This window comes from Macaca thibetana, chromosome 20, assembly GCF_024542745.1.
Source record: "Macaca thibetana thibetana isolate TM-01 chromosome 20, ASM2454274v1, whole genome shotgun sequence".
Lineage (NCBI taxonomy): Eukaryota > Metazoa > Chordata > Mammalia > Primates > Cercopithecidae > Macaca > Macaca thibetana.
This window is the reverse complement of record NC_065597.1, coordinates 64857177-64884249: the sequence shown is the minus strand read 5'-3', so window position 1 is coordinate 64884249 and position 27073 is coordinate 64857177. Positions and strand designations below refer to the sequence as shown.

The following is a 27073-nucleotide window of genomic DNA, read 5'->3' as shown; positions in this document are numbered from 1 at the left end:
TGAGTTTTAAGATTTTCCAAGTTGCTATGAGGTCAAGGTCCTCAATCGGGACCCAGAGAAGATAGGTGGCTTGCCTGAACTTTCAGAGGGGGCATCTGTGGTGTCTTTTGTGGGGTTCTGTAGGATTTCCAGGCCCCTCTTGGAGGAAAAGTAGAAGTAAGTTGTCTCAGGTCAGATTGCCTGGAAAGCCAAGTAGGAGATGGAGATTTGCATACAGGAGGTTTACTGCGGACAGTCACAGGAGGGAACACCCAAAGGAAAAGGGAAGAAAGCAGGGTTGGGAAGCAGCAGGAGTTGAGGTGCAATGCAGTCACAACAGAGGTCTTAGCCAATCCCATAGGGAGCACTCAAGCTGGGACAGCAAGGAAGCTAGAGCTTCACACCCCTCATCTACCCCCTGTGCCCCCATACAGGTATAGCCTCCCCTATGATGAACATTCAGCACTAGACTGATACATTTGTTATAATCAATGAACCCACATTGATGCATCATTATTACTCAAGGTCCATGGTTTGTTTATACGAGGGTTTACTCTTGGTGTTGTAGATTCTGTGGGTTTGGACAGATATATGATGTCATGTATTTGACATTATAGTATCACACAGACTTGTTTCACTGCCCTACAAATCCCATGCTTTGTCTATTTATCCCTCCCTCTCTCCCCCATAACCCTGGGCAACCCCCGACCTTTTTATCTCCATTGTTTTGCCTTTTTCAGATAAATAGCTGGAGTCATACGGTATGTAGCCTCTTCAGATTGGCTTCTTTCACTTGGTGGAGTTGTGTTTTTATTTTTTTAACTTAGTTTCATGTATTTATTTATTTTTGAGACAGGGTCTTACTCTGTCTCCCAGGCTGGAGTGCAGTGGCACAATCACGGCTCACTGCAGCCTCAACGACTTCCCCAGGCTCAAGTGATCCTCCCACCTCAGCCTTCTGAGTAGCTGGGACTACAGATGCACACCACCGTGCCCAGATAATTTTTGTATTTTTTGTAGAGACGGGGTTTTGCCATGATGACCATGCTGCTCTCGAACTCCTGGGCTCAAGTGATCTGATCCACCCACCTCAGCTTCCCAAAGTCCTAGGATTACAGGCATGAGCCACCACGCCCAGGCTGAGTTGTGTTTTTAAACTGTACTCTCTACAGCTTATTTTAGGCAAGAGAGGTTTCAAGGACAGAATTGAATCCTGCCTCTCCATGCCCCAATCACCCATCCCTTCCAAGTCATCATCTTCCCAGAAGTCAGAGCTAGAAGGGACCTGAAAAGGGCCTCTGAGCCACAGGTGTCAAACCCAAGAACCAAAAAGGCCATAATGATGTGAAATGTGTCCCAGCAGAAGGCAATAGGGAGTAGTGGAGCCTCTGGCGATCCTATTTAACCACAGCGTGCTCTCTTCACCTGTTCAGGAATTTAGGATCCATGTAAAATTTCATCTGAAAACCGCTACTCTTGTGTGACCCTTTTATTTAACAGATGAGGGCCCTGGGGACTAGAGAGGGGAACGGGCTTGCCCAAAGTCACACAGCCTATCAGAAGCAGAGCAGTGCCCGTATCTCAGGTCTCATGACTCCCTGGGTCAATTCCATCCCACCAGGCTATTGTAAACACTGCTGTTTCCATGACCGAGTGGGTCCTTCTTTCTTTAAACTGCCTCCAACTGCTGAGAAGCCCTTTGACTAGGGATTGGAGCCAGTTTTGCTTTGTTTTCAGCTTTCCTGCTCTGAAGTTACTTTGTTTGCCAGAGGCTGGTTGGTTCAAACCCAAAGGGCAGGGAGCTGCAATGGAAATCCATCCAAGGGCACTGGAATTGTGATGGCAAAAAGGAGCAGCAGGCAGGTGTCAGCGGGGAGTAGCTCTTTGCATCCCGCAGTTCCCAGAGAGCTTACCATTCATTCATTCATTCATCCATCCATTCATTTATGAGACAAGGTCTCACTCTCTTGCTCAGGTTGGAGTGCAGTGGTACAATCATTGCTCACTGCAGCCTCAAGCTCCTGAGCTCAAGCCATCCTCCTGCCTCAGCCTCCCAAGTAGCCGAGACTACAAGGGCACTCCACCACATCAGCTAATTTTTGTATCTTTTATGTCTGAAGAGGTGGGGTTTCACTATGTTGCCCAGGCTGGTCTCAAACTCCTGGCCTCAAGTCTTCTTCCCTCCTCTGCCTCCCAAAGTGCTGGAATTACAGGTGTGATCTCAGACAGCTTATCTCTTAATCACCTTTCCATCTGAGCTGGCAGCAGAGCTGGGAAAGTGCACCCAACACCCCAGATGCTGCAACTTTAGTGCTTCCTGCTTCTTCTCTGTGTGGAACTGGCCTGTTTGGGTACCCAGGGCCAGTCGCCTCCAAGACCCTCTGTAGAAAAAGACCTACTGTGCACCTCAATTCCATTGCAGGACAGGAAAGAATTGAACCCTGCTTCTCCCTGCCCCCGTCACCCATCCCTCTCAACCCATTATCTTTCCAGCAGGTCAGAGCTAGAAGGGACCTGCCAAGGGTGGCAAATCCAAATGCCAAAGGGGTCATAATGATGTGAAATGTGTACAGGCAGAAGGCAATAGGGAGTAGTGGGGCCTCTGGTAACAATTGTGTGTACTCTATATAGAGACATTGTGATGGTAATACACACACACACACACACACACACAGACAGTTATTTTGGCTTGGGAAATGAAACAAGTAGGCCTATCAACCGGATTCAACTTTTGATTTTGCAGCCAAGCCCCTGTTGCACAGTTGAGGAGCCTGCAGGTCAGAGAGGGGATTTAGAGCCAACCGATAGCAATATTTCCAGACGTCTCCTGAGATGAAGCTCATCTTACTTCCTGCCCCCATTACACACATATACATGCACGCACATGCACACACGTCTTCCACTCTCCCTGCCTTGAGGACAAATGATCAGAACCTGCAACTGTTTCCAGGCCCATAAGCCCCTGAGTGTTGCAGTGTTGCTACATGCCTTAGTTTCCTCTCCACCTGTTGTGACCTCTTCGTGCCACTCCAAGAAGTGAAAGTCTTGAGTGAGACCAGTCATTTCTCTTAAGTCCTCTCTCTGTCTCATTCTCCTGGGATACCTACACTTGGTTTGCAAACAGCAGGCAGGAGAGCGAGGGGCTTCTTCCTCTACCTCCAGCTCCTCCCCCATCCTGCTCCAAGTCCAGCATGTTCTTATCTCTTCCCCAGGACCCTGGGCTATCAGGTACAAATCAAGCCATCCCCAGACAGCCTATGGGGTGGCAAGAGCAGAGGTTTCTTTCTTTGTGAGCATCTATAGGTACCAGGCTCTGTACAGGCCCTATTGTTGGTGAGCCACACAGGTATCGACCCCACCCCATGAAGCCTCTTTCTTTTCTTTTTTTTTCTTTTTTTTTTCTTTTTTTTTTTTTGAGACGGAGTCTCTCTTTGTTGCCCAGGCTGGAGTGCAGTGGCTCGATCTCGGTTCACTGCAACCTCCGCCTCCCAGGTTCAAGTGATTCTCCTGCCTCAGCCTCCCCAGTAGCTGGGACTACAGGCGCCCGCCACCACACCGGGCTAATTTGTGTATTTTTAGTAGCGACGGGGTTTCGCCATGTTGGACAGGCTGGTCTCGAACTCCTGACCTCAGGTGATCCACCTGCCTCAGCCTCCCAAAGTGCTGGGATTACAGGTGTGAACCACCGCGCCCAACCAGAAGCCTCCTTCTTTTCAACACTTGGACCTTTAAACCTTCAATTAACTACCCAGCCCAGCCCAGGTCATAGTACACTAAGATCCTTGGTTCACATGAGGGATTTCTCTTCATTAATGTCCCTATTTCCCATACCGGGTGTCCATTCTAATGCATTTCAGGTGTATCCTTCTGTTTATATGTGCTCTTATAAAACGTGTTTTGCCTTTTTTTTTTTTTTTTAGATGGAGTCTCACTCTGTCACCCAGGCTGATTTTTCTATTTTTAGTAGAGATGGTTTTTTACCGTGTTGGCTAGGCTGCTCTCAAACTTCTGACCTCAAGTGATCCACCTGCCTCAGCCTCCCAAAGTGCTGGAATTACAGGTGTGAGCCACCGCGCCCGGCCACAGTGTCTTACTTTTGCATTCCATACTATGTTATTAAGATCTACTTGCCTTGCTTCTGATGCATTTGGTCTTTGCTTCTAATCATGGACCTTGTTCTCTATGGAGTTCAGTGGTTACTTTTCACCTGTCCACACCCCCAGTGATGGACACCTAGGTGACCTCTAACCCTCTGTCAACACAAATAACACAGCAGTAACCATCCTCAGATAAGTTCTCCTGGGGAGTTATGGGAGAATTTCTTCGGAATGTATAGACCCAAGAGCTGAATTGCCAGGTTGTAGGATCTACATATCCTTAGATATTCTACATGATGCCAGGTCATTCTCCAGAGCAGCTCCATCCATCTACATTCCCACAAACCCTGTGTAACTAACACTTGGCATTTCCCAGATTTCTAACTTTTGCCAGTTGTACAGTATCAAAGGACACCTTGCTGTTTTATTTTTGGAGTTTACATCTTAGTACCACTTACTGGCTAAGTCACTTTAGGCAAGTCACAACAACCCAGTGAAGTAAGCACTGTGCCAATAAAATGCAGTTGATTCTGTGACTCAGAGAGGCTGAGTAACGTTTGCAAGGTCACACAGCTAGTGTGGAACTGAGATTTGAACCCAGAGCCTGCACCCTTAACCACTATGCTATTAAGATGTTTTGTCTCTCTCCTAAAATATCATCTGGGTCTACATTGCAAGCCTCTTTGGCAGGGACTGCGTGGCAAACCTCTTTGGGGCCCGTAAGGAACTGAGCTCGGCGACTTTCTTATGGGGTGCTCAGTAAATCATTGTTTTACAGCTTTAGAGGGGAAAAGTGAGAGATGTTTAAGTCTTAGTGTTTATCTGGGAGTACTACAGGGTGCTCGAGCAAAAGGAGAACTCATTTGAGCTATTATGCCCACAAAGAAGCTGTTTGGGGTCTGGTCGTGGTAGATAGGCATTCCTAGGCCCCTGACTTCTCAACATCATCTGGCCCCCGGAAGCAGCTTGTCATGAGGTTGGGGAGCAACTTGGTGTTGAGGTGGGGGGCCTTGGGTGAAAGGAAAAGGAGAAGACTGCCAGGCAATGAGTAATCAGAATCTCAAAAAGACTCAATTGAAGGGGTTCCCACACTCATTGAAACGGAAGCTCGGAGGGCTAAGGTAATGTACTGAGGATTAAAGGCAGAGCAGAAACTCAAAACTAGGCACACAGTTCAGAGGTCTTCCCATTATTCCTCAGGAGGAGAAGTTCACGGGCAAGTGTAGGGAAGTATTCCTTCTCGTGTTCTTTTTTTTTTTTTTTTTTTTTTTTTCCTCTGAGACAGAGTCTTGCTCGTCGCCCAGGCTGGAGTGCAGTGGCGCAATCTCGGCTCACTGCAACCTCCGCCTCCTGGGTTCAAGCAATTTTCCTGCCTCAGCCTCCGGAGTAGCTGGGATTACAGGCACCCATCACCAAGCTCAGCTAATTTTTGTATTTTTGTAGAGATAGGGTTTCACCATGTTGGTCAGGCCGGTCTTGAACTCCTGACCTCAAGTAATCCGCCAGCCTCGGCCTCCCAAAGTGCTGGGATTACAGGCATGAGCCACCACCACTGGCTTCCTTCTCATGCTCTTTAATCACAGTTCAGAGCAGTGCTGGAGGCTTTTAGGGATAGCAAAAGAGTCTTCTTCTCCCTTGCAGTGCCTCCTTAGACCCTCAAAGATAGACTCTCCTCCTCCGGAAAGAAAATAATCTAATGAACTGGACATGATCTCAGCCCCTGCATCTGTAAAATGGGTATAATAACACAAATCTCCCAGAGTTGCCATTAACAGTTGAAACAGAATAGTAAATGCAAGGCATCTAGCACAGGTCCAGACACAAAGAAATCTTCCCTGGTCACTGTCACAGAGGTAAGAAGCAAATAATAAAAACGGCCATCACACATATTGTACTCACCATGCAGAAGCTGTGCCGCCTTAAGCTACTGTTCATTCAGCACTTACTGGTCGCCAGTCCCCTTTCTAAGGGCTCCATGCAACTTAACTCCCCTAACCCTATGAGTTGCCAATTATTATTATTCTCCACTTTACAGATAAGGAAACTGAGGCTCCAAGTGGTTTAAAAAATGAACTTGCCCATATTGTAGTGTGTTGGTAGGTAGGGATAATCTCAAAGTTGGGAAATTTCACCCCAAAGCTCACCATCTGAGCTCCCATTCATCTCCCACCAGCTGAGATGGAACATTATGTTATGCACAGAAGAGCTGCATGCACTGATCTCCAGCTTGTTTGGGTCTGAGTTAGAACATTCCGGCAACACTTGATTTCCCTCCGGGGAGAGAGAAATGAATTGTTATTTCAGACATCCGTTTAGTGTCTATACTTAGTCTTTCAAATCCTTCAGCAGTGTGAAGTGGGGATGAAAATGAACCCTAAAAAGGACTTTTGACGGCAAAAAGATCAGGAATATTTTCTCGAGTTGGATGTGGAAGGTGGTGGCCCAGGGGGAAGCACAGTTTCAAAGAGGACCTTCTAAAAATACTGCCCATTTACCAGAAAGACACAGACCACACCTCTGCCCTGCCCCCAGATGGCTCCTCAAAAGGAGAAATTGTCTTGCCACCCACGCCTTTCCTCGCCGGGTTGGTGGGGGGCCAAGAGCCATTCAAAAAGGCTGTAGAGTGGGCTGAGGCTTTGGAGATGGGTAGTTGGGTTCAAATCTCAGCTCACTAATCTCTCTGAGCCTGTCTCTTCATCTGAGAAACAGGAATACAAATAGCTGATGTGTAAGTTAGACCAAATGGGATAACACCTACGAGTCATGTCATTTGGTACCTGGCACTTGCTGGGCACTGTGAATTCTAGTTCTGCATCTTTGCCATGGATGAAGAGAGGCTGCCATGTGCAGAAACATGCTGAGAGCTGGGAGGAGGTGAGCTTGAGCGATGCGATCCCTGCCCTCAGGGATTGCTGAAGGGCTCTCTCTGCCATGGGATGATCAGGGCCATCTTTTCCCTCCACCCTGCTCTGGCATTGTGGGTTGGAGAAACAATCCAACGAAGGGGCCTTTGAAGCACTTTCTAAGCGTCTATAGACATTGGAAACTTGGGTCCGGGGATAGAGGACAGTCCCATGCCAAGATTCAAGTAGATGTTGGTGTGACTGGGAGGCAGCTGTGGCGTTGTGGTGAAACCTAGAGTCTTGGGCCTGAGTTTCAGCTTTGACACCCCCTAATGTAATGGGTTTCCTTTGACTGTGGGCTTCCCATGTAGCTGGCACCCCACACAGAACCCCCCTTGGCCTTCTGATGATCCTGTAGGACAATCTTTTTTGTTGTTGTTGTTGAGATGGTGTCTCATTTTGTCGCCCAGCCTGCAGTGCAGTGGCGCGATCTTGGCTTACTGCAGCCTCTGCTTCCCAGGTTCAAGTAATTCTCCTGCCTCAGCCTCCCAAGCAGCTGGGATTACAGGAGCGCACCACCATGCCTGGCTAATTTTGTATTTTTAGTAGAGACAGGATTTCACCATGTTGCCCAGGCTGGTCTCAAACTCCTGACCTCAAGTGATCCGCCTGCCTCGGCCTCCCAAAGTGCTGGGCTGCAAGGCGATCTTCATTGTCCAGATCTAATGTTGGGAAAACTGATGCTCAGAGAGGTCAAGTGACTTGGCTAAGGCATCGCAGCCAGAATTCAGAAGCAAGCTCCCAAACCACGTGACCTTGGACAAGCCACTTCACTGAGGCGTGTGAACCTCCTCCAAGCTCACATGGGCATAACACTCTACCCTGCCTTCTCCCCAGAGCTTTTTGGGAACTCAGCTATGGGGGATGGAGGCAGAAGTCCATTGTGAGCTGCAAATCCACACCCAAAAGGAAGTGCTTAAGGTGCAGGCTTCGGTCTTAGGGAAGCAGGAAGTGGGGGGGGTTGAAATGTGTATTGGGGGTTTCTGGGAGTGGATTTCTTCTTGTCCAGGTTGAGCCAGTGACACAGATCTTAGGACCTCTGGTGACTTTTTTGCCCAGGCAACTTCTCAGTGGTGGTGATAGGGGGCATGGTCAGACCATCCAAGCTGCCCTGCTGGCTGTGGGGGCCTTTTTTTTTTTTTTTTTTTTTTTTTTTTTTTTTTTTTTTTGAGACACAGTCTGGCTCTATCACCCAGGCTGGAGTTCAGTGGTGCAATCTCAGTTCACTGCAGCCTCAACCTCCCCAGGCTCAGGCGATCTTCCCACCTCAGCCTCCTGAGTAGCTGGGACTACAGACACACACCACCACACCCAGCTAAGTTTTGTGTTATTTGTAGAGAGAGGGTTTCGCCATGTTGTCCAGGCTGTCTCAAATTCCTGGAATTTCTACAGATGTGAGCCACCATTCCTGGCCTGTGGGGGCTTTCTTGTTCCTATTAAGTCTGCAGGGTCCCCTTATGGAAAAGAGCAGAAAGCTCAGCTTCACAAAGTTTGACCTCGGAAGAAATGGAAGGGAAAGTGTCCCTTTGTCACTCTCACAGAGGTAAGAAGCAATCTAATAATAATGATGGCCATCACACATATTGTACTCACCATGTAGAAGTTGTGCTGCCTTAAAACTTCTGTTCATTCAGCACTTACTGATTGCCAGTCCCCTTTCTAAGGGCTCCATGCAACTTAACTCCCCTCACCCTTGTGAGTTGCCAATTATTATTATCCCCATTTTATGGATAAGGAAACTGAGGCTCTAAGTGGTTTAAAAAATGAACTTGCCTAGGTGGCAGTGTGTTAGTAGGCAGAGGTAGTCTCAAAGTTGGTAAATTTTACCCCAAAGCTCACAATACTTGCCTTCTTTCCCTTCTCAATGTATTTATCTGACTGTGTGCTTAACCACATGGCAATGTCATCCAGAGTTTGAAGTGGAGCTCATCAATAAGTGGGGTGGGCTAAATGTCTCCAGGCTCCTCCCTGCGGTCCCTCTCACTATCCCCCGTCTGTGATACGACCTGTGTCTCTATGCTTGGGCCTAGATAGGACAAGGGTGATCATTTGATTGGGAACATTTTGATTGGGAGGAAAGAGCACCAGCCTGGGGGTCTTGGCGGGGGGAGGGGGGAGTGGGGGAGCAGGTGCAGGGGCAGCCACCGGCAGTCTACGGGGTCTTGTGCAAGTCATGTCCTTCCCAGGGTCTCAGTCTTGTCATCTGCAGAGTGAAGGAAAGAGGTCAAGCTTGAAGGTCCCTGGCAGACCCGATGCTGTGAGAAAACTGAATCTGGGTAACTTGCCCAAAGTCCAAAGTCACACAACTCATTCATGGAGTTGCTAGGGTCCATCTGGAGCTCTTGTCACGAGATCACACTGCCTCAAAGAGGAGGCAGCGTGCTGCAATGTAGGTTCTCAATAAAGAGCATGGGTGGAATGGGAGGCGGGCAGCAGGCAGGAGTTGGGGCAAAGGAGTCTTCTCTTACTGCTCTGAGAGAATAGATTTCGTGCCTGTGTCCCTGACCAAGGGGCTGGGAGAGGTGGAGCGTCCCACCCCCCAACCACCTCCCAGCTTTGGCCTCGCTCCAGGAAAAGGGTTGTGGCCCCATCTTTCAGTTCTGCTTCCTCTAGTCACGGCTGGCTGGGACCTCGCTGCAAGCCGGTTGTGTTTGGATTCCTGCAGCCCCCACTCAACCGTCATGAACAAGCGGCCTCAGCCAGTGCCCCAGCTTGGACTGGAAAGATCATTCTCTGTGACATCCAGAGTCTATGCTGAGCCTCTCCACAGGCAGTGAAAGCTGTGGATGAGTGAAAGAAAATGGGTCTCTGGGCTGGGTATGGTGGCTCACACCTGTAATCCCAGCACTTTGGGAGGCCAAAGTGGGCGGATCACCTGAGGTCAGGAGTTCGAGACCAGCCTGACCAACATGGCAAAACCCTGTCTCTACTAAAAATAAAAAAATTAGCCGGGCATGGTGCCAGGCGCCTGTAGTGCCAGCTACTTGGGAGGTTGAGTCAGGAGAATTGCTTGAACCCGGGAGGCAGAGGTTGCAGTGAGCCAAGATTGCGTCACTGCACTCCAGCCTGGGCGACAGAGTGAGAGTCCGTCTCAAAAAAAAAAAGGCCAGGCGCAGTGGCTCATGCCTGTAATCCCACAACTTTGGGAGGCCGAGGTGGGTGGATCACGAGGTCAGGAGATTGAGGCCATCCTGGCTAACATGGTGAAACCCCGTCTCTACTAAAAATACAAAAAAAAAAAAAAAAAAAATTAGCCAGGCGTGATGGTGGATGCCTTAGTCCCAGCTACTCGGGAGGCTGAGGCAGGAGAATGGCATGAACCCGGGAGGCGGAGGTTGCAGTGAGCCGAGATTATGCCAATGCACTCCAGCCTGGGAGACAGAGCGAGAGTCCGTCTCAAAAAAAAAAAAAAAAAAAAAATGAGTCTCTGGAATGGGGTGGCGACTTGCGTGTGTGTTTTCTCATGAGTTTACCCTTCAATTTATTCTCTTCTGGGCCCAGAATAGGACAGTAGGAGGCTCCCTCTGGTCCTCCAGCTTCAGGGCCAGCTCTCCTCTTACCTCCTCCAGGAAGCTCCCTCTGTTTCCTTCCAGCCTTCATCTGCATGTCATGTGTGGTGGGTTGAAACGTGGCCCCCCCAAAATATATGTCCATATCAAATCCCTGGAACCTCTCAGTGTGACTTTATTTGGGAAAAGGGTCTTCGCAGATAGAATTAAGTTAAGGGGCTGGGTGCAGTGGCTCACTCCTGTAATCCCAGCACTTTGGGAGGCTGAGATTGGAGGATCACTTGAGGTCAGGAGTTTAAGACCAGCCTGGTTAACACGGCAAACCCCATTTCTACTAAAAATACAAAAATTAGCTGATCATGGTGGTGAGCACCTGTAATCCCAGCTACTCAGGAGACAGAAGCAGGAGAATCACTTGAACCTTGAGGTGGAGGTTGCAGTGAGCCGAGATAGCACCACTGCACTCTAGCCTGGGAAACAGAGCAAGCCTCTGTCTCAAAAGAAGGGGAAAAAAAAAAAAAAGAATTAAGGATCTTGAAATGACATCATCCTGGATTATCTAGGTGGGTCCTAAATCCAATGACAAGTGTCTTTATAAGAGAAAGAGGAGACTTGAGACATGAGGAATGGGTGATGTGGCCACTAAAGCTGAGTTTAGAGTGATGCAGCCACAAGACCACAAGTCAGGGATCACCAATAGTTCACAGCAGCTAGAGGAGGCAAGGAAGTGTTCTCCCCTAGAGCCTAGAGCCTCTGGAGGGAGCGTGGCCCTGCTGACACCCTGATTTCAACTTCTGGCCTCCAGAACCATGAGAGAATAAGTGTTATTGTTCTGAGTTACCTGGATGCTGGTACCTTGTTTCAGCAGCCCTGGGAAATGAATATACCATGGAAACATGGACCTGAACCAGGGATCAGGGCAGGGGCCTTGGAGTCACACAGATGAGCCTTCAGCTAGGTTTTCCCCAGCAAGAGCTGCATGATCTTGAGGAAGTTGCTTGTCCTCTCTGAGTCTCAAGTTCTTCATCTGCCAATAGAGACAATAATGCTTACTTCCTAGGTTTTAACAGCTTTATTGAGATGTAATTCACATATCATACAATTTGCCCACTTAAAAAGTACAGTTCATGCCTGTAATCCCAGCACTTTGGGAGGCTGAGGAGACAGGCGGATCACTTGAGGTCAGGAGTTTGAGAGCAGCCTGGCCAACATGGTGAAACCCTGTCTCTACTAAATATGCAAAAATTAGCTGGGTGTGGTGGTGGTGGGGTGCCTGTAATCCCAGCTGCTCGGGAGGCTGAGGCAGGAGAATCGCTTGAACCTGGGAGGCAGAGGTTGCAGTGAGCCAAGATTGCACCCCTGCACTCCAGCCTGGGTGACAGAGACTCCGTCTCAAAAAAAAAAAAAAAAAAAAAAAGTACACTTCAATGGTCTTTTGGGAATACTCAGAGAGTTCTGCGACCATCTCCCATCCCCACAGTCAATTTTAGAACATTTCATCACCCCCTAAAGAAACTCCATACCCATCAGCAGTTGTTCCCCATTTTCTTCCAAAATCCCTCTCCACTAAGCCCTAGGCAACCACTAATATTCTTTACTTAAAAACAAAATTAATAGAGATAGGCTTTTGCTATGTTGCCCAGGCTGGTATTGAACACCTGGGCACAAGCAATTCTCCCGTCTCAGCCTCCCAAAGTGCTGGAATTTCAGGCATGAGCCACCATGTCCTGCCTCTTCTACTTTCTGTCTCTATGGATTTGCCTGTTCTGGACATTTCAGATAAGTAGAATCATACAATATGTGACCCTTTGTGTCTAGCTTCTTCACTTAGCATATATTTTTAAGGTTCATCCATGTTCCAGCATGTATCAATGCTTTCTCCCTTTAATGGCAGAATACGTTATTGTATAGATAAGCAACATTTTGTTTATCCATTTATTTTTTGATGGATATTTGGGCTGTTTTAATATTTTGGCTATTATGAATTATCCTTTTACTAACATTCACGTACATGTTTTTATGTGGATGTATCTGGTTTTTCTTGTTTTCTTTTATTTTATTAATACATAATATTATACATATTTATGGGGTACATGTGAGTATTTATTACATGCATAGATTGTATAATGATCATGTCAGGATATTTGAGGTATCCACATCTGGGATTGTTTAAAGATTAAATGAAATAGTGTTAAAAGTATTTAATATGCCCTTCAAACAATGAGGAAATCTTAGAATCTGCTCAGACTCCTTCAGTTTACATATTAGGAAACTGAGGCACAGAAAGGAGCAGAGACTTGCTCAAGTCCACCCAAAGCAGTAGAATATTGCAGTTAAATGCAGGGCCTTCAGTCAGACTGTCTGGGTTCAAATCCTGGTTCCACTCGGACGTGGGTTTCCTTACATAAATCACTTCACCTCTCTGAGCCTCGGTTTTCTCATATGCAAAGTCAGGATAATAATAGTACGTTCCTTACATAGTTGCTAATATGATTATTAAAAGTGACAGCTCATGTCCTTGGCATATAGGAGTTGCTTTATAAATCTTAGCTGTTACCACTCATGGCATTGCCAAATGTGGGACAGGTCTCCTGACTCTCTTGTGTGAGATTGATGGAATCTACACTTCCTAGTGCCCTCTTCTACCTCCTGGGTATCTTCTCATATGTTTGTAAGTTCCTTGGAGGAAGGGAATGTGGCTTCCTCTCTCCACCACGCTGGGCACATAAGAGGTGCTGAATGACCACTTTTATTCACTCCTCGCATCCCCAGCCCTCACCAGCTGGGAGTTGTTGTAGGTGTCAATCCTCTGCCTCTTTCCAACACCCTGTGAGGTGACTGAGCATGTCTTCCCTCCCAGGCAGCTCACAGTGTGCCACCATGGAGTTGGGGCCCCTAGAAGGCAGCTACCTGGAGCTTCTCAACAGCGATGCTGACCCCCTGTGCCTCTACCACATCTATGACCAGATGGACCTGGCTGGAGAAGAAGAGATTGAGCTCTACTCAGGTGGGCCCTCCTCCCTCTGGTCTCTTCCGGTATCACCCACCCCTCAGCTTGCTGTACAGACGGCAATCAAGGGAAGTTCTGGCCCCTGTGCTCCCGTCAGCACCACGGACAGCTCCCACGCCTGTGGGACGCTCTCTGCAGATAGGCATGGTCTCCTAGCCCCGCCCGGCCTCTCCCTCCTTCCCCACCAGCCCTCTTCCCAGAAATTCCCTGCTTCATCCAAGGGACTTTTCCTCCCAGAACCCGACACGGACACCATCAACTGTGACCAGTTCAGCAGGCTGTTGTGTGACATGGAAGGCGATGAAGAGACCAGGGAGGCTTATGCCAATATCGGTGAGGAAGCACCTGAGCCCAGAAAAGAACAATCAAGGGCAAGGGTTCTTTGCTGTCACTTGTCAATATCACCCATTCATCATGAGCCACGTCAGGCCCCTCCCACAGAAATCATTGCAAGGGTGATGCGGAGCAACGGCTGGAAGAACGGAGACTCCAGGGAAGAGCGGGGAGATGGAGTCCAGTGGGAGAAATAGGTTCCTTCAATAATGACCACCAAGAAAACAAAAATCTCATGTTTACATCCTCCACCTCCATGTCTATACCCATTTCCGCTTCTTGTTCTTCTGTCTATCCTTCCTACAAAGCCCATACCATACGCCTCTTTCCCTTTTCCTCCCAGCTCCTTAGCCAAGCTACTCTAGTATTTGTAATAACTAGCATTTACTGGATACTCATAGTATGCTCATTGCTGGCCATATATTATCGTCTGGAATCCTTACAACAACAAAGGAAATACATATTGTTAGTTTCTGTCTTTTACAAATGAGGAAATTGAGGTTTAGAGAGGTGAAACGACCTACCGAAGTTTTCTTTAGAAGTAGTAATGTGCAGATCTGAAATTCTAACCTAGGTCTTTCTCATTTCAAAGTCCCCATTTTTAACCACAAAAAAGAAAGTGTCTGGGGTTGGAAGATTTGCTAAGGCTTAAGCAAAGAAGTCAATTTGCAGCTTTAAGAAGAGCTACAGCTTTTTTTTTTCTTTTGGGGGGGAGGGGGGATGGAGTCTCGCTCTGTCACCCAGACTGGAGTGCAGAGGCGCAATCTCGGCTCACTGCAAGCTCCGCCTCCTGGGTTCACGCCATTCTCCTGCCACAGCCTCCCGAGTAGCTGGGACTACTGGCGCCCGCCAGCACACCCGGCTAATTTTTTGTATTTTTAGTAGAGACGGGGTTTCACCGTGTTAGCCAGGGTGGTCTCGATCTTCTGACCTCGTGATCCTCCCGCCTCGGCCTCCCAAAGTGCTGGGATTACAGGCGTGAGCCACTGCGCCCGGCCCGAGCTACAGCTTTCAGACAAGGGCAGGACTCTTGGGAAGAGGTGGTGGTGGTGTTGCTGCTAGTGGTTTGTTTTTTGGGAGAGATAAGTGGGATAGAGAATTCCCTCCCATCAGCATCACCACCACCTCATACAGAGTCTCTGTTGAAACAGAAAAAAGTGGTCCTATTCTGGAGGATGCAGCCCCTACTAGGAAGTAACTGCTTGGCTAGCAAAGTGCAAACTGGATTCCTACCCCCATTTTCCCTGTTGGCTTGGGGCACCCTTGTGCAGTGAACAACCTGCAAAACTCTTCCTAGTGGTCCTTTTCCTGGCCACCCAGGATCTGCAGCATTCAGCACTTCTGTGCTTGATCCAAATGTGGCCAATATTTCCCCAGAGCACAATTTATTGAAAATCATACAAAGAAGAAAATGGAGGAGACTAGTAATTGTTCATGTTTCAGAAATTACAGAACTGAGACCTTGATGGTTTCCTTCCCTTCCTGGGGATTTACATGGGGGAAGCAGAAGTGATTGGGGCTGAGGACATTCACATTTCCTCACAACTGGAGGCAGTCATTAAGGATTTGGGCATGTCGTAGTATTTGTCTCCCCCCCCCACCCTTAGGGGCATCTCCACAGGCAGTGGAAGCTGTCTCAGCAAGTAGGTGAGGCAGTGTGTTAGTCCATTTTCTGTTGCTTAAAACAACATACCTGACATTGAGTAATTTATAAAGAAAAAAATTATTTCTTAACAGTTATGGAGGCTGAGAAGTCCAACGTTAGGGGCTGCATCTGCTGAGCGCCTTCTTGCTGGTGAGGACTCTCTGCAGAGTCCCGAGGCAGTGTGGGGCATCACGAGGCAAGAGGTTTTGGTGTGATAGTCTCTCTTCCTCTTCTCATAAAACCACTAGTCTTACTCCCATGACAACCCAGTTTATTAAACTGTTTATCCACTAATCCATGAACGAATTGACCCATTCATGAGGGAAGAGCCCCAATCACCTCTTAAGGGCCCCACCTCTCAATACTGCCACATAGGGGATTACATTTATACATGAGTTTTGGAGAAGACAAATATTCAAATCATAACAGGCAGCTTCACCCAAGTCTGCTTCTCAAGTCTGTGGGTTTTCTCTCTGCTTCTGGAAGGTGAAGCCCAGGCCTGGGCAAGTATTCTTTTGCAGCATCCTGAAATATGACCTTAGCTTCCAAATGTGTAAAAGGGAGATAATATTCACACTCACCATCATGGGATGGTTGTAAGACTGAGTAAGTCACAATGTGTAAAGCATTTAGAAAAGGAATTTGCGCAGAGTAAGCATTCAATAGATGTTAGGTACTACCCCACAACCACCATCATCATTATTATCACCATCATTATTATCGTCTTCATTTTCATCACCTTCATTATGGCCATCTTTCCATTCCTCAGCTCAGAAGCCTTCTGTGGCTCTCCATTGCTTATAAAATCAAGTTCTGACTTTCCCCAGCATGAAACTTCTACCACCGTCACCTATCTCTCAGGGTTTCCTAAACATACTCTGAACATCTTTCCAGACTCTGTCACTATGACCCAAAAAGCTATCTTTTCTCCTTCTCCCAGACTCTGCCCCATCTTTCAAGGCCTGGTTCCAGGATCCCTCCCTCCAGGAAGCCTTCCCAGATTGCCCCATCCCACTATACACTTTTTTTCTCGGACCTCGTGTCATGGTGCCTATATTCCAAAGGCTCCAAGCCATGTACCCCTTTATATAGTTACCACTATTTATTGAGTGCCTACTGTATACCAGCTACTGTGTTGGATGCTCTAGATGTAGAACCTCTAATTATCACCATCGATCCCCGGGTAATAGGCATTATTTATTCATCTTACACAGATGAGGAAATGGAAGCCCAGAGTGGTTAAGTAGCTAACACGAGATTGCACAGCTAGTAGGGCTAGTGGAGAGTAGAGGTGGAATTTGAACTCAAATCCTGCAGTAACTCTACCATTCCGCCTTGCTCTTCTTTGCAGCAGTAGATAAGTTTTCATGGATACATACCTCACCTTTTCAATTAGATTAAGAGCCCCTGGAGCGTCAGTGTTCATTCATTTGTTTGATCATTCATTCATTCAACAAACATTTCTTGAGCCCCCACTGTGTGCCAGGCCCAGAGGGTCTCCAGCCCAAGGCCTGGCACACAGTAGGCCTTCAGTGAGACCTTGTTGATTGACTGCACTTTTCCTTGTCTGGGCAGCGGAACTGGACCAGTATGTGTTCCAGGACTCCCAGCTGGAGGGCCTGAGCAAAGACATTTTCAGTAAGTTTGTGGGGGCGGTGGGGGGGCAGGTCTTGGCTCAGCCTGCATTTCCTGACTTCTTCCTTGGGGGGCGCCCTAATACTTGATGACCATTCATTTATGGGCAGTCAGACCCCTCTCCCCAAGGTGGGGACAATAGACACTCACCTTGGGCTTCCACTGATTGTGTGAGTTGGTCTCTGGTTTTTCTCAAAGTAGAGCACATAGGACCAGATGAAGTGATCGGTGACAGTATGGAGATGCCAGCAGAAGTTGGGCAGAAAAGTCAGAAAAGACGTGAGTGAGCCCCTCCCTGATCCAACCTAGAATTGCTTGAGACCTGGCCTTTCCTTGACTCCAAAGCCTGCTGTGGCTCCAGCTTGCTTCCCTCGCTAAGTCCTGCCTGGCTGGGAGGTGCTTTAAAAGCCGACAGGAGCTTTAAAATGTACATCTGATTATTTCATGGCCCTGATAACCCTCCAATGGCTACAAAATACATGCCACAAGGCCTGCATGGCCCTTCCTCCCTCTCCAAATCCACTATGAGCCGCCACACTTCAGCCACCACCAGCTTCTCCACTCCTGTAACCCATGTGCCCTTTCAAGCCTCAGGGCCTTGGCATTTGCTATAGTCTCTACCTGAAATGCTCTTCCCCCAGTTCTTCCCATGGCTGACTCCTTTGAATCTTTCTGGTCTTGGCTAAACTGTCACCTTCTCCTGGAACCCTTCTCTGACCACTCTTCCCTGTAGATTAGCTCAGTTATTCTCACCTTGTGTGTCTTTTTCCTTGCAGTTTAGCGCTCATTACCATCTGGACATATTTTATGCCTTGCTCTGCCACTGTGAGCACAGGGACCTCGTCTTTCTTGCTCATGACTGCTTCCTCAGCATCTAGTGCAGTGCCTGGTATGCAGTAGCGACTCAATAGATAGCTGTTGAATGAAAACACCTGCAAAATGGGTGTAACAGTTAACTGAGTACTTACTATGGGTCTGACTATGGGTAAGCCCTGTATCTATTTATTTATTTTTAAAACGGGTGAATCACACACAGGGTATAAGAATTTTAAAAGTGCAAAGAATATTCAGTGAAGGCTGGGCGCGGTGGCTCACGCCTGTAATCCCAGCAGTTTGGGAGACCAAGGAGGGTGGATCACTTGAGGTCAGGAGTTTGACACCTGCCTGGCCAACATGGTGAAACCGCGTCTCTACCAAAAAGTACAAAAATTAGCCGGGTGTGGTGGTGCATGCCTGTAATCCCAGCTACTCAGGAGGCTGAGGCAGGAGAATCGCTTGAACCTAGGAAGCAGAGGTTGCAGTGAGCCAAGATCACGCCACTGCACTCCAGCCTGGATGACAGAGTGAGACTCTGTCTCAAACAACAACAACAAAAAGAATATTCAGTGAAAAAAAAAAAATCTCCCTCCCACTTCTGTTCTATAGTTCTCTCAGTTTTGCTATCTTAGTCAACCTATGTGACCAGCTTCCTTCTTGCCTTGTCAAAAATAAAACAAGCTCTTGTATTTGCTTTAATTTTCCATGCAAATGGCCACATTTTATTTACACTATTCTGTACTTCGCTTTCTTCATTTACTATGTCTGGGAGGTCACATTCCATATTATTGAGGGAGAGGACATGGTCCTATCTTCAGCAGTTTCTTTATTTTCTTTGTTTTTCTTCTTTATGTTTTCATTTGATAAATATTTCCCCCCAAGATTTTATCATGAAAGTTTTCAGTCAGCCACAGTGGCTCACATCTGTAATCCCAGCACTTTGGGAGGCCAAGGCAGGCAGATCACCTTAGGTCAGGAGTTTGAGACCAGCCTGGCCAGCATAGCGAAACCCCATCTCTACTAAAAATACAAAAATTAGCCAGGCATAGTGGCAAACGCCTGTAATCCCAGCTACTGGAGAGGTGACGGCAAGATAATCACTTGAACCCAAGAGGCAGAGGTTGCAGTGAGCCAAGATTGCACCACTGCACTCCAGCCTGGGCAACAGAGCTAGACTCTGTTTCAAAAAAGAAAAAAATGTTTTCAAGATACAGAAAAGGTGAAAGAATGGTACTATGAAGGTCCATATACCCACCATGTACCACTTTGATTCTACAATTAATGTTGGGTTTTATTCATCTCATCACATCTCTATCCATCTGTCCATCCCTCTATCCATCCACCCACTCATTCTTTATATTTTTGGTACATTTCAATGTACATTTCAAGTGTAAATTGCAGATTTACACTTCCCCTTGTGTACTTCAGCATCCTTTATTTTAAGGCCATGTGGTGTTTTCTTGGGTAGATGAACCATAATTTGTTTAAGCAGACCCTTGCTAAGGGATATATGGGTTTTTAATCTGTTGATGTGAGTGCTTGATACTCACTCACGGATTTCTGGCATACTCCTGCAATGTAGGAACCACCACCCCCATTTCATAGATGTGAGATCAAAGGTTCAGAGAAGCTGCATTGCAAAGGCACACAGCTAGGAAGGGACTCAATAGCAGGTTGCTTTGCTTTGTTCTATTTTGTTTTTTAGTTAAAACCCGTGTTGTGTCCCCATTTGTGGCTAGGTCTCTTCTGCTGCTGCACTGCCTGGGGTGGTTTGAGATGGGATTTGGGTTCAAGCCAAGGAGCTGGGGTTGGAATGGTTAGAGGAAGGGGAGGTAAAGGGACGTACAAGACCACTTCCCAACCTGGAAGTTAAGGCCATATGGCCTGCTGGAGTCCTGAGCCTCTCCTGGCTTGGGACATCCTCTCCCTGGGGCAGCTGACCATATGTTCTCTCTGCAGCCTTCCCAGAGGAGCTTCCGGCAGACCTGAAGCACTGGAAGCCAGGTGAGCAGGGCAGGTGGGCTAGGGTTCGGAGGGGTGGATAACTTGGGGAGAGGATGGAAGAGATTGAACTCCTGGCCCAAGTCAGTTGGGGATGGTGCATGGTACAGCCCCTGCCCTTCTTTGGGCAGAGCCTGAGAGCTTGGGGCCTCTTAGGGTCCCCTGAAGGGCTCACGACTGTTTGTGGAAGGTGGTAGGGCCTTGGAGCTAACAGCCTGTTCATAGGTTCTATTCTGCCCGAGCTCTCCGTGTGGAAGCCCTAGGGTCCTGCTCAGCAAAGCTCTCAGAGCCAAGTTACAGGGAGAGGACTGGGGGGCTGCCTGGCACAGAGCAGTTGCTGATCAACACAGCTGCAGCCAGGGCTGAGAGGATGACAAGCATTTCCTCTGTCAGGAGAGAGATTCACGCCACTCTGGGGCCCTCCCCATCCCAGGAAGGCCCCTCCAAGCATCCAGCCTCTAACACAGCCCCCTTCCTCACAGCTGAGCCCCCAGCTGTGGTGACTGGCAGTTTCCTGGTGGGACCAGTGAGCAACTCCTCCACCCTGCCCTGCCTGCCACTGCCTACTCTGTTCAACCAGGAGCCAGCCTCCGGCCGGATGCGCCTAGAGGAAACCAATCAGATGCCCAGTATGTTAGGGGGCTTGGAGAGGGTGGGCTTTCTCCCTCTTGGGAGGTGGATAAGGAATTGACACCAAGGCAGGGACTGCCAGAAACTGGACCTCCCCTCTCCCCGACCCTATCAGTGTCACTCACCTCTGCCCCAGCCAGTTTCATCCTTGGGGCCCCCATCAGTTCAATCCCTGGCAGAGAACATGCCTCGGAAGAAAACACATCCGTTCAAGGATTAGGAGGGAATCTCCACCAATTAGGGCATTCACCTGCCAGCCTCATTCATTCATCAGTTCTTCATGGAGCTCCTTCTCTGTGCCAGCTGCTCTGCTAGGTGCTAAGAATGCCATCAGGGCAGGACAGAAACAGCTACTGCTCTTAGGGAAATTAGGGCCCTTTAGGGAAGTCAGACATTAATCAAATAAGCAAAAGCAGAATCACAAACACAGGTGCTATGCAAGATCCCACCTCACTGCCTTTGTCTCTTGCAGTGCCTTCCTCCAGTTCCTCGTTGAGCTGCCTGAATCTCCCTGAGGGACCCATCCAGTTTGTCCCCACTGTCTCCACTGTGCCCCAGGGGCTCTGGCAAATCTCTGGGACTGGAACAGGGGTCTCCAGTATATTCATCTACCACGGTGAGTGCAGGGCCTGGCTCTCCGACCACCTCTCCCTCCTACCTGACTACTCCCTGACCTCATCCTTCCCATACTCCACATACTTGGCAGTGGTGCCCTAGCACCTTCTCATGATCCTCCCTCCCCAGCACAACTTTCTCTGTCCCCATTTCCCAAAAATCAAAGCAGAGGGGCAGAGATTTCTGAGGCGGTCTGGGTGCATGACCAAGAGTGATTGTATGGCCTTCTATATGTTGCTTTCCCCTTCTGACCCTTAGTTTTTCCTTATTTTTTATTTAATGTTTTTGTTTTTAAATTGTGACATCAATACATGTGCATTAATAAGCTAATGATAAGTGATGTTTACAAGAATTCACTGTTTCACTCTTTTAGTATGCTGATGTGAATAGTTTGGTGTGCATCCTTGCATAGCTTTCTCTGATTTGTCTTGTTTCCTAATCAGTAAAATGATCCCTACTGACCCACCACACTGAGGGCTTGTGAATTGTCCCAGGGAAGGTGTGTTTGGGCTTTTAGGGATGAGGCCAGGAGGATGCTTCCACTCAAGTCCAGAGCATCCGTTCATGGTTGCATGACAGTTTCAGTATAATGCACTGGTATCTCAGAAGCGGAGAAGCAGTTCCTGATATCTAGGAAAATGAGCACTTACCACACAGCAGGAACAGTGAAATAGTAGTACCTGCCCTAAGCTCCTAATGAGCTAATTGCGCCCATTTCACAGATTGGAAAAGCAAGGTTCCAGGAGCTAGATGTAAATCCAGAGCTCTTTCCTCAGCTCTGTCCTGAAATATCTTCCTTTGGAAGTTCTCCTCTCTTCTCTCCAGACTTCGTGAGCTCCACAGCCCAGTTTGGAGTAGGGGTGACCCAAGTGCGTTTCTGGAATCAATACCTGGTTGTTCTCACACCCCTCTCTACCCCCAATGTAGGTGAGGTGCCCCAGGCCAGCCAAGTACCCCCTCCCAGTGGACTCACTGTCCATGGCCTCCCGACATCTCCAGACCGACCAGGCTCCACCAGCCCCTTCGCTCCATCAGCCACTGACCTGCCCAGCATGCCTGAACCTGCCCTGATCTCCCGAGCAAACGTGACAGGTAAGAACCCTCAGGGCCTGTGAGATGTACTAGAAGCAGGATCAAGGCCCTGGGGAAGGAATTGTCTTGGATAAGATCCATAAGCAAAGCTGCCTGTAGGGACAGCAGGTCATGTTTAGGGGTCAGTCAGGACAGGGAGGGTCTCTGGGGACTGGAGGCATGGTTGTGGGGGAGGGGACAGCCAGAGAATCCACATCCCATCCAAATACAGCCATCAGCCTTCAGCTGCTTGTTACCCAGCAGAAAAGCCAGACAATGTGGCCAGGCCTTTTGAAGCTGAAAACCCTGATTTTTACATAGATATTGTGATTTTTTAATTTTAATTTTATTATTTATTTGTTTGTTGTTGAGATGGAGTCTCGCTCTGTTGCCCAGGCTAGAGTGCAGTGGTGCAATCTCAGCTCACTGCAACCTCCACCCTACAGGTTCAAGCGATTCTCCTGCCTCAGCCTCTGGAGCAGCTGGGATTACAGGTGTGCACCACCACACCTGGCTAATTTTTGTAATTTCAGCAGAGACAAATTTTACCATGTTGGCCAGGCAGGTCTTGAACTCCTGATCTCAAGTGATCCACCTGCCTTGGCCTCCCAAAGTGCTAGGATTACAGGCGTGAGCCACTGCACCCCACCTGATATTGTGATTTTTTTTTTTTTTAAACATAGGTGAAATTTTTTAAAGTACAGTTGGCCAAAGAAAGACACCTTTGAGTTAGATACAGCTTCAGGCCGATAATCTTATAACCTCCAACTTGGGAAACTCAGCCCACGAAGGCTGTAAGGACTAAGTGGCCCAGAGGGAGGGGAGTCCCCAGGGGTAACCCTCACCCTAAATCTGGTACCTGCTTCTCCATCTCCAGAGCACAAGACGTCCCCCACCCAACGCCAGGCAGCTGGAGAGGTCTCCAACAAGCTTCCAAAATGGCCTGGTGAGTGGTGCGGGATCTCTGCCCTGGGTGCTGGAGATGGAAGCCCAAATCTGGCTTCACATCACTCATTCACTTGATGTTTATTCAATCCCTTCTTTGTTGGCTCACACACTCATTTATTTATTTATTTATTCATTCATTCATTCACTTATTTGATGATGCCGTCATTTCACCATTCACTCCACCACTCCCTTAAATAATATTTATTGCCCTCCAATAAGCCTGCACTGGGTGTTAACATCTCATTTTCAGGCTGAGAGAATGAATGAGGGGCAAGTGAATGATGGAGTGAGCGAGTGGATGAAGTGAGAAGTTGATGAGGATGGGAGCAATGGAAAGTGGGAATAAACCAGTGAATAGCAGAATTGCTAAATTACAAAATACTTGCTCTCACATACTGGTCTAAGCATGTTAGGTATATTAAATCATTAAAGTGTCGCACAATCCCAATATCATCCCCATTTTCCAGATGAGGCTACTGAGGCATGGTGGGATGTATAACATGCTCAGAATTGCTCCAAATGGTAGAGCTGGGATTTGAACCCAGACACGTGGACTCCACTGTCTTAACTCCTAACACTCCCTCCCATGACCTCCCCATGGTGAGTTGGTAGTGATCAAGAGAAGAAAAAGTTTAGTGAGTAAATGAAGGAATGAGAAAAGGTGGCCGGGCATCGTGGCTTACACCTGTAATCCCAGCACTTTGGGAGGCCAAGGCAGGTGGATCACCTGAGGTCAGGAGTTCGAGACCAGCCCGGCCAACATAGTGAAACCCCGTCTCTATTAAAAATACAAAAATTAGCTGGACGTGGTGGTGGGTGCCTGTAATCCCAGCTACTTGGGAGGCCGAGGCAGGAGAATTGCTTAAACCCAGGAGGTGGAGGTTGCCGTGAGCTGAGATTGTGCCTCTGCACTCCAGCCTGGGCGATAGAGCAAGATCCATCTCAGAAAAAAAAAAAGAGAGAGAGAAAAGGTCTAAAAGGAGTGGACAGATAAACAAGAGAAAGGATGAGTGAATGAATGGATGTGGAAATGAGTGAACTAATGAATGAGTGGGTGACTGAATGAAGCAGTTGATGAAGACAGTATGGGGGCCAGATGTGGTGGCTCACACCTATAATTCCAGCACCTTGGGAGGCCAAGGCAGAAGGATTGCTTGAGCCCAGGAGTTCAAGACCAGCCTGGGCAAAATAGTAAGAACTTAGCTCTACAAAAAACAAAAAAGAAAAATTAGCCAGGCATGGCAGTGGGCGCCTTTAGTCCCAGCTACTCAGAAGACTGAGGTGGGAAGATTGCTTGAGCCTGCAAGGTTGAGTCTGCGGTGGGCCATGATTGTGCCATTGCACTCCAGCCTGGGCAACATAGTGAGACCCCATCTCTACAAAAAAATTATCTGGACATGATGTCACATGTCTGTGGTCCCAGCTACTTGGGAGGTGCAGTCGGGAGGATCGCTTGAGCCCAGGAGGTTGAGGCTGCAGTGAGCTATGATCACACCACTGCATTCTAGCCTGGGCAACAAAGCCAGACCCTGTCTCAAAGCAAAACAAAACAAACAAACAAAAACTGTGTGGGGAACAGATGCAAATCATGGTGGCAGTGCTGGCCTTGTGGTGGCTGGCCCTGGCCCTGCCTCTCGCATACCCCTACCCTGACATGCCCCTGGCCTTTGCAGAGTCGGTGGAGCAGTTCTACCGCTCACTGCAGGACACGTATCGGGCCGAGCCCACAGGCCCCGATGGCATCCTGATGGAGGTGGATCTGGTGCAGGCCAGGCTGGAGAGAAGCAGCAGCAAGAGCCTGGAGCGGGAACTGGCCACCCCAGACTGGGCAGAACGGCAGCTGGCCCAAGGAGGCCTGGCTGAGGGGCTGCTGGCTGCCAAGGAGCACCGGAGGCCACGTGAGACACAAGTGATTGCTATGCTGGGCAAAGCTGGTCAGGGCAAGAGCTATTGGGCTGGGGCAGTGAGCCGGGCCTGGGCTTGTGGCCGGCTTCCCCAATACGACTTTGTCTTCTCTGTCCCCTGCCACTGCTTGAACCGCCCGGGGGATGTCTACCGCCTGCAGGACCTGCTCTTCTCCCTGGGCCCACGGCCACTCGTGGCAGCCGATGAAGTTTTCAGCCACATCGTGAAGAGACCTGACCGCATTCTGCTCATCCTAGACGCCTTTGAGGAGCTGGAAGCGCAAGACGGCTTCCTGCACAGCACATGCGGCCCGGCACTGGCCGAGCCCTGCTCCCTCCGGGGACTGCTAGCTGGCCTTTTCCAGAAGAAGCTGCTCCGAGGTTGCACCCTCCTCCTCACAGCCCGGCCCCGGGGTCGCCTGGTCCAGAGCCTGAGCAAGGCCGACGCCCTGTTTGAGCTGTCCGGGTTCTCCATGGAGCAGGCCCAGGCCTATGTGATGCGCTACTTTGAGTGCTCAGGGATGACCGAGCACCAAGACAGAGCCCTGGCGCTCCTCCGGGACCGGCCATTTCTTCTCAGTCACAGCCATAGCCCCACTTTGTGCCAGGCAGTGTGCCAGCTCTCAGAGGCCCTACTGGAGCTTGGGGAGGACGCCGAGCTGCCCTCCACACTCACGGGACTCTATGTCGGCCTGCTGGGCCGTGCAGCCCTCAATGGCCCCCCGGGGGCCCTGGCAGAGCTGGCCAAGTTGGCCTGGGAGCTGGGCCGCAGACACCAAAGTACCCTACAGGAGAACCAGTTCCCATCTGCAGACGTGAGGACCTGGGCGATGGCCAAAGGCTTAGTGCAACACCCCCCAGGGGCCACAGAGTCCGAGCTGGCCTTCCCCAGCTTCCTCCTGCAATGCTTCCTGGGGGCCCTGTGGCTGGCTCTGAGTGGTGAAATCAAGGACAAGGAGCTCCCGCAGTATCTAGCATTGACCCCAAGGAAGAAGAGGCCCTATGACAACTGGCTGGAGGGCGTGCCACGCTTTCTGACTGGGCTGATCTTCCAGCCTCGCGCCCGCTGCCTGGGAGCCCTAGTCGGGCCATCGGCGACTGCCTTCACGGACAGGAAGCAGAAGGTGCTAGCAAGGTACTTGAAGCGGCTGCAGCCGGGCACACTGCGGGCGCGGCAGCTGCTGGAGCTGCTGCACTGTGCCCACGAGGCTGAGGAGGCTGGAATTTGGCAGCACGTGGTGCAGGAGCTCCCTGCCCGCCTCTCTTTTCTGGGCACCCGTCTTACACCTCCCGATGCACATGTATTGGGCAAGGCCTTGGAGGCTGCAGGCCAAGACTTCGCCCTGGACCTCCGCAGCACTGGCATTGACCCCTCTGGATTGGGGAGCCTCGTGGGACTCAGCTGTGTCACCCATTTCAGGTGGGGCGAGGGGTCAGGGGAAGAGGCATCCTTGTGTTGGGCATTAACTGTGGTCTTGGTGCCAAGCCCAGTGCTCTGTGGGGTCTCTTTTAGTACTCAGGGCAGCCGGGTGGGGCAGAATGGATTCTCTCCATTTTTAAGATGAGGATGTTGAGGCTCAGAGAGGGGCGACCACTTGCCACACAGCAAGTGAGAGGCAGTGGCATTCTCCCAATCAATATTTGAAGGCCTGCCATGTGCCAGTCACTGGGATATGTCTAGAATCTGAGACTGGCCTGGGCTCAAATTTGTTTTATTCTTTCCACCCCCTGAGCAAGCCACTGTTTTCTTATGCTAAGAGTAAAGCCATAGCCTTCCCTTGGACTCTCTGCCTCCATTCTCTCCTCTTCCGCTCCATTTTATATTCAGCAACCAGACCAATCTTCTCAGAACTTGAATCTGATTGTATCCCATCCCTGCTTACAATCCTTCAGGGACACTCCACCACTGTCACGATGAAGTCTAAATTCCTCAATTTGGTTTCATTAAGTTGGTCTGCAATCTGCTTGAGCATTTCA

At 49.1% G+C, this 27073-nt stretch overlaps 1 protein-coding gene across 20 annotated transcripts in view; it reads left to right on the top strand.

Moving 5' to 3' along the window:
* CIITA (class II major histocompatibility complex transactivator) overlaps window positions 1-27073 on the top strand; it is a 62044-nt gene that overhangs the window by 18600 nt on the left and 16371 nt on the right. For 10 of the 20 annotated variants that reach the window (XR_007722123.1, XR_007722125.1, XM_050774198.1 and 7 more), the window contains exons 2-11: window positions 13349-13495; window positions 13736-13831; window positions 17052-17114; window positions 17310-17390; window positions 19887-19931; window positions 20411-20557; window positions 21031-21174; window positions 22101-22265; window positions 23122-23190; window positions 24866-26516. Coding sequence is in view for 18 of the 20 variants with exons in the window: in XM_050774198.1 (XP_050630155.1) it covers window positions 13349-13495; window positions 13736-13831; window positions 17052-17114; window positions 17310-17390; window positions 19887-19931; window positions 20411-20557; window positions 21031-21174; window positions 22101-22265; window positions 23122-23190; window positions 24866-26516 (2608 nt within the window). In the remaining 2 variants the exon portion in view is untranslated. The remainder of the gene's footprint in view (window positions 1-13348; window positions 13496-13735; window positions 13832-17051; window positions 17115-17309; window positions 17391-19886; window positions 19932-20410; window positions 20558-21030; window positions 21175-22100; window positions 22266-23121; window positions 23191-24865; window positions 26517-27073) is intronic. The other 10 variants (XM_050774199.1, XM_050774207.1, XM_050774208.1 and 7 more) reach the window with 5 other exon arrangements.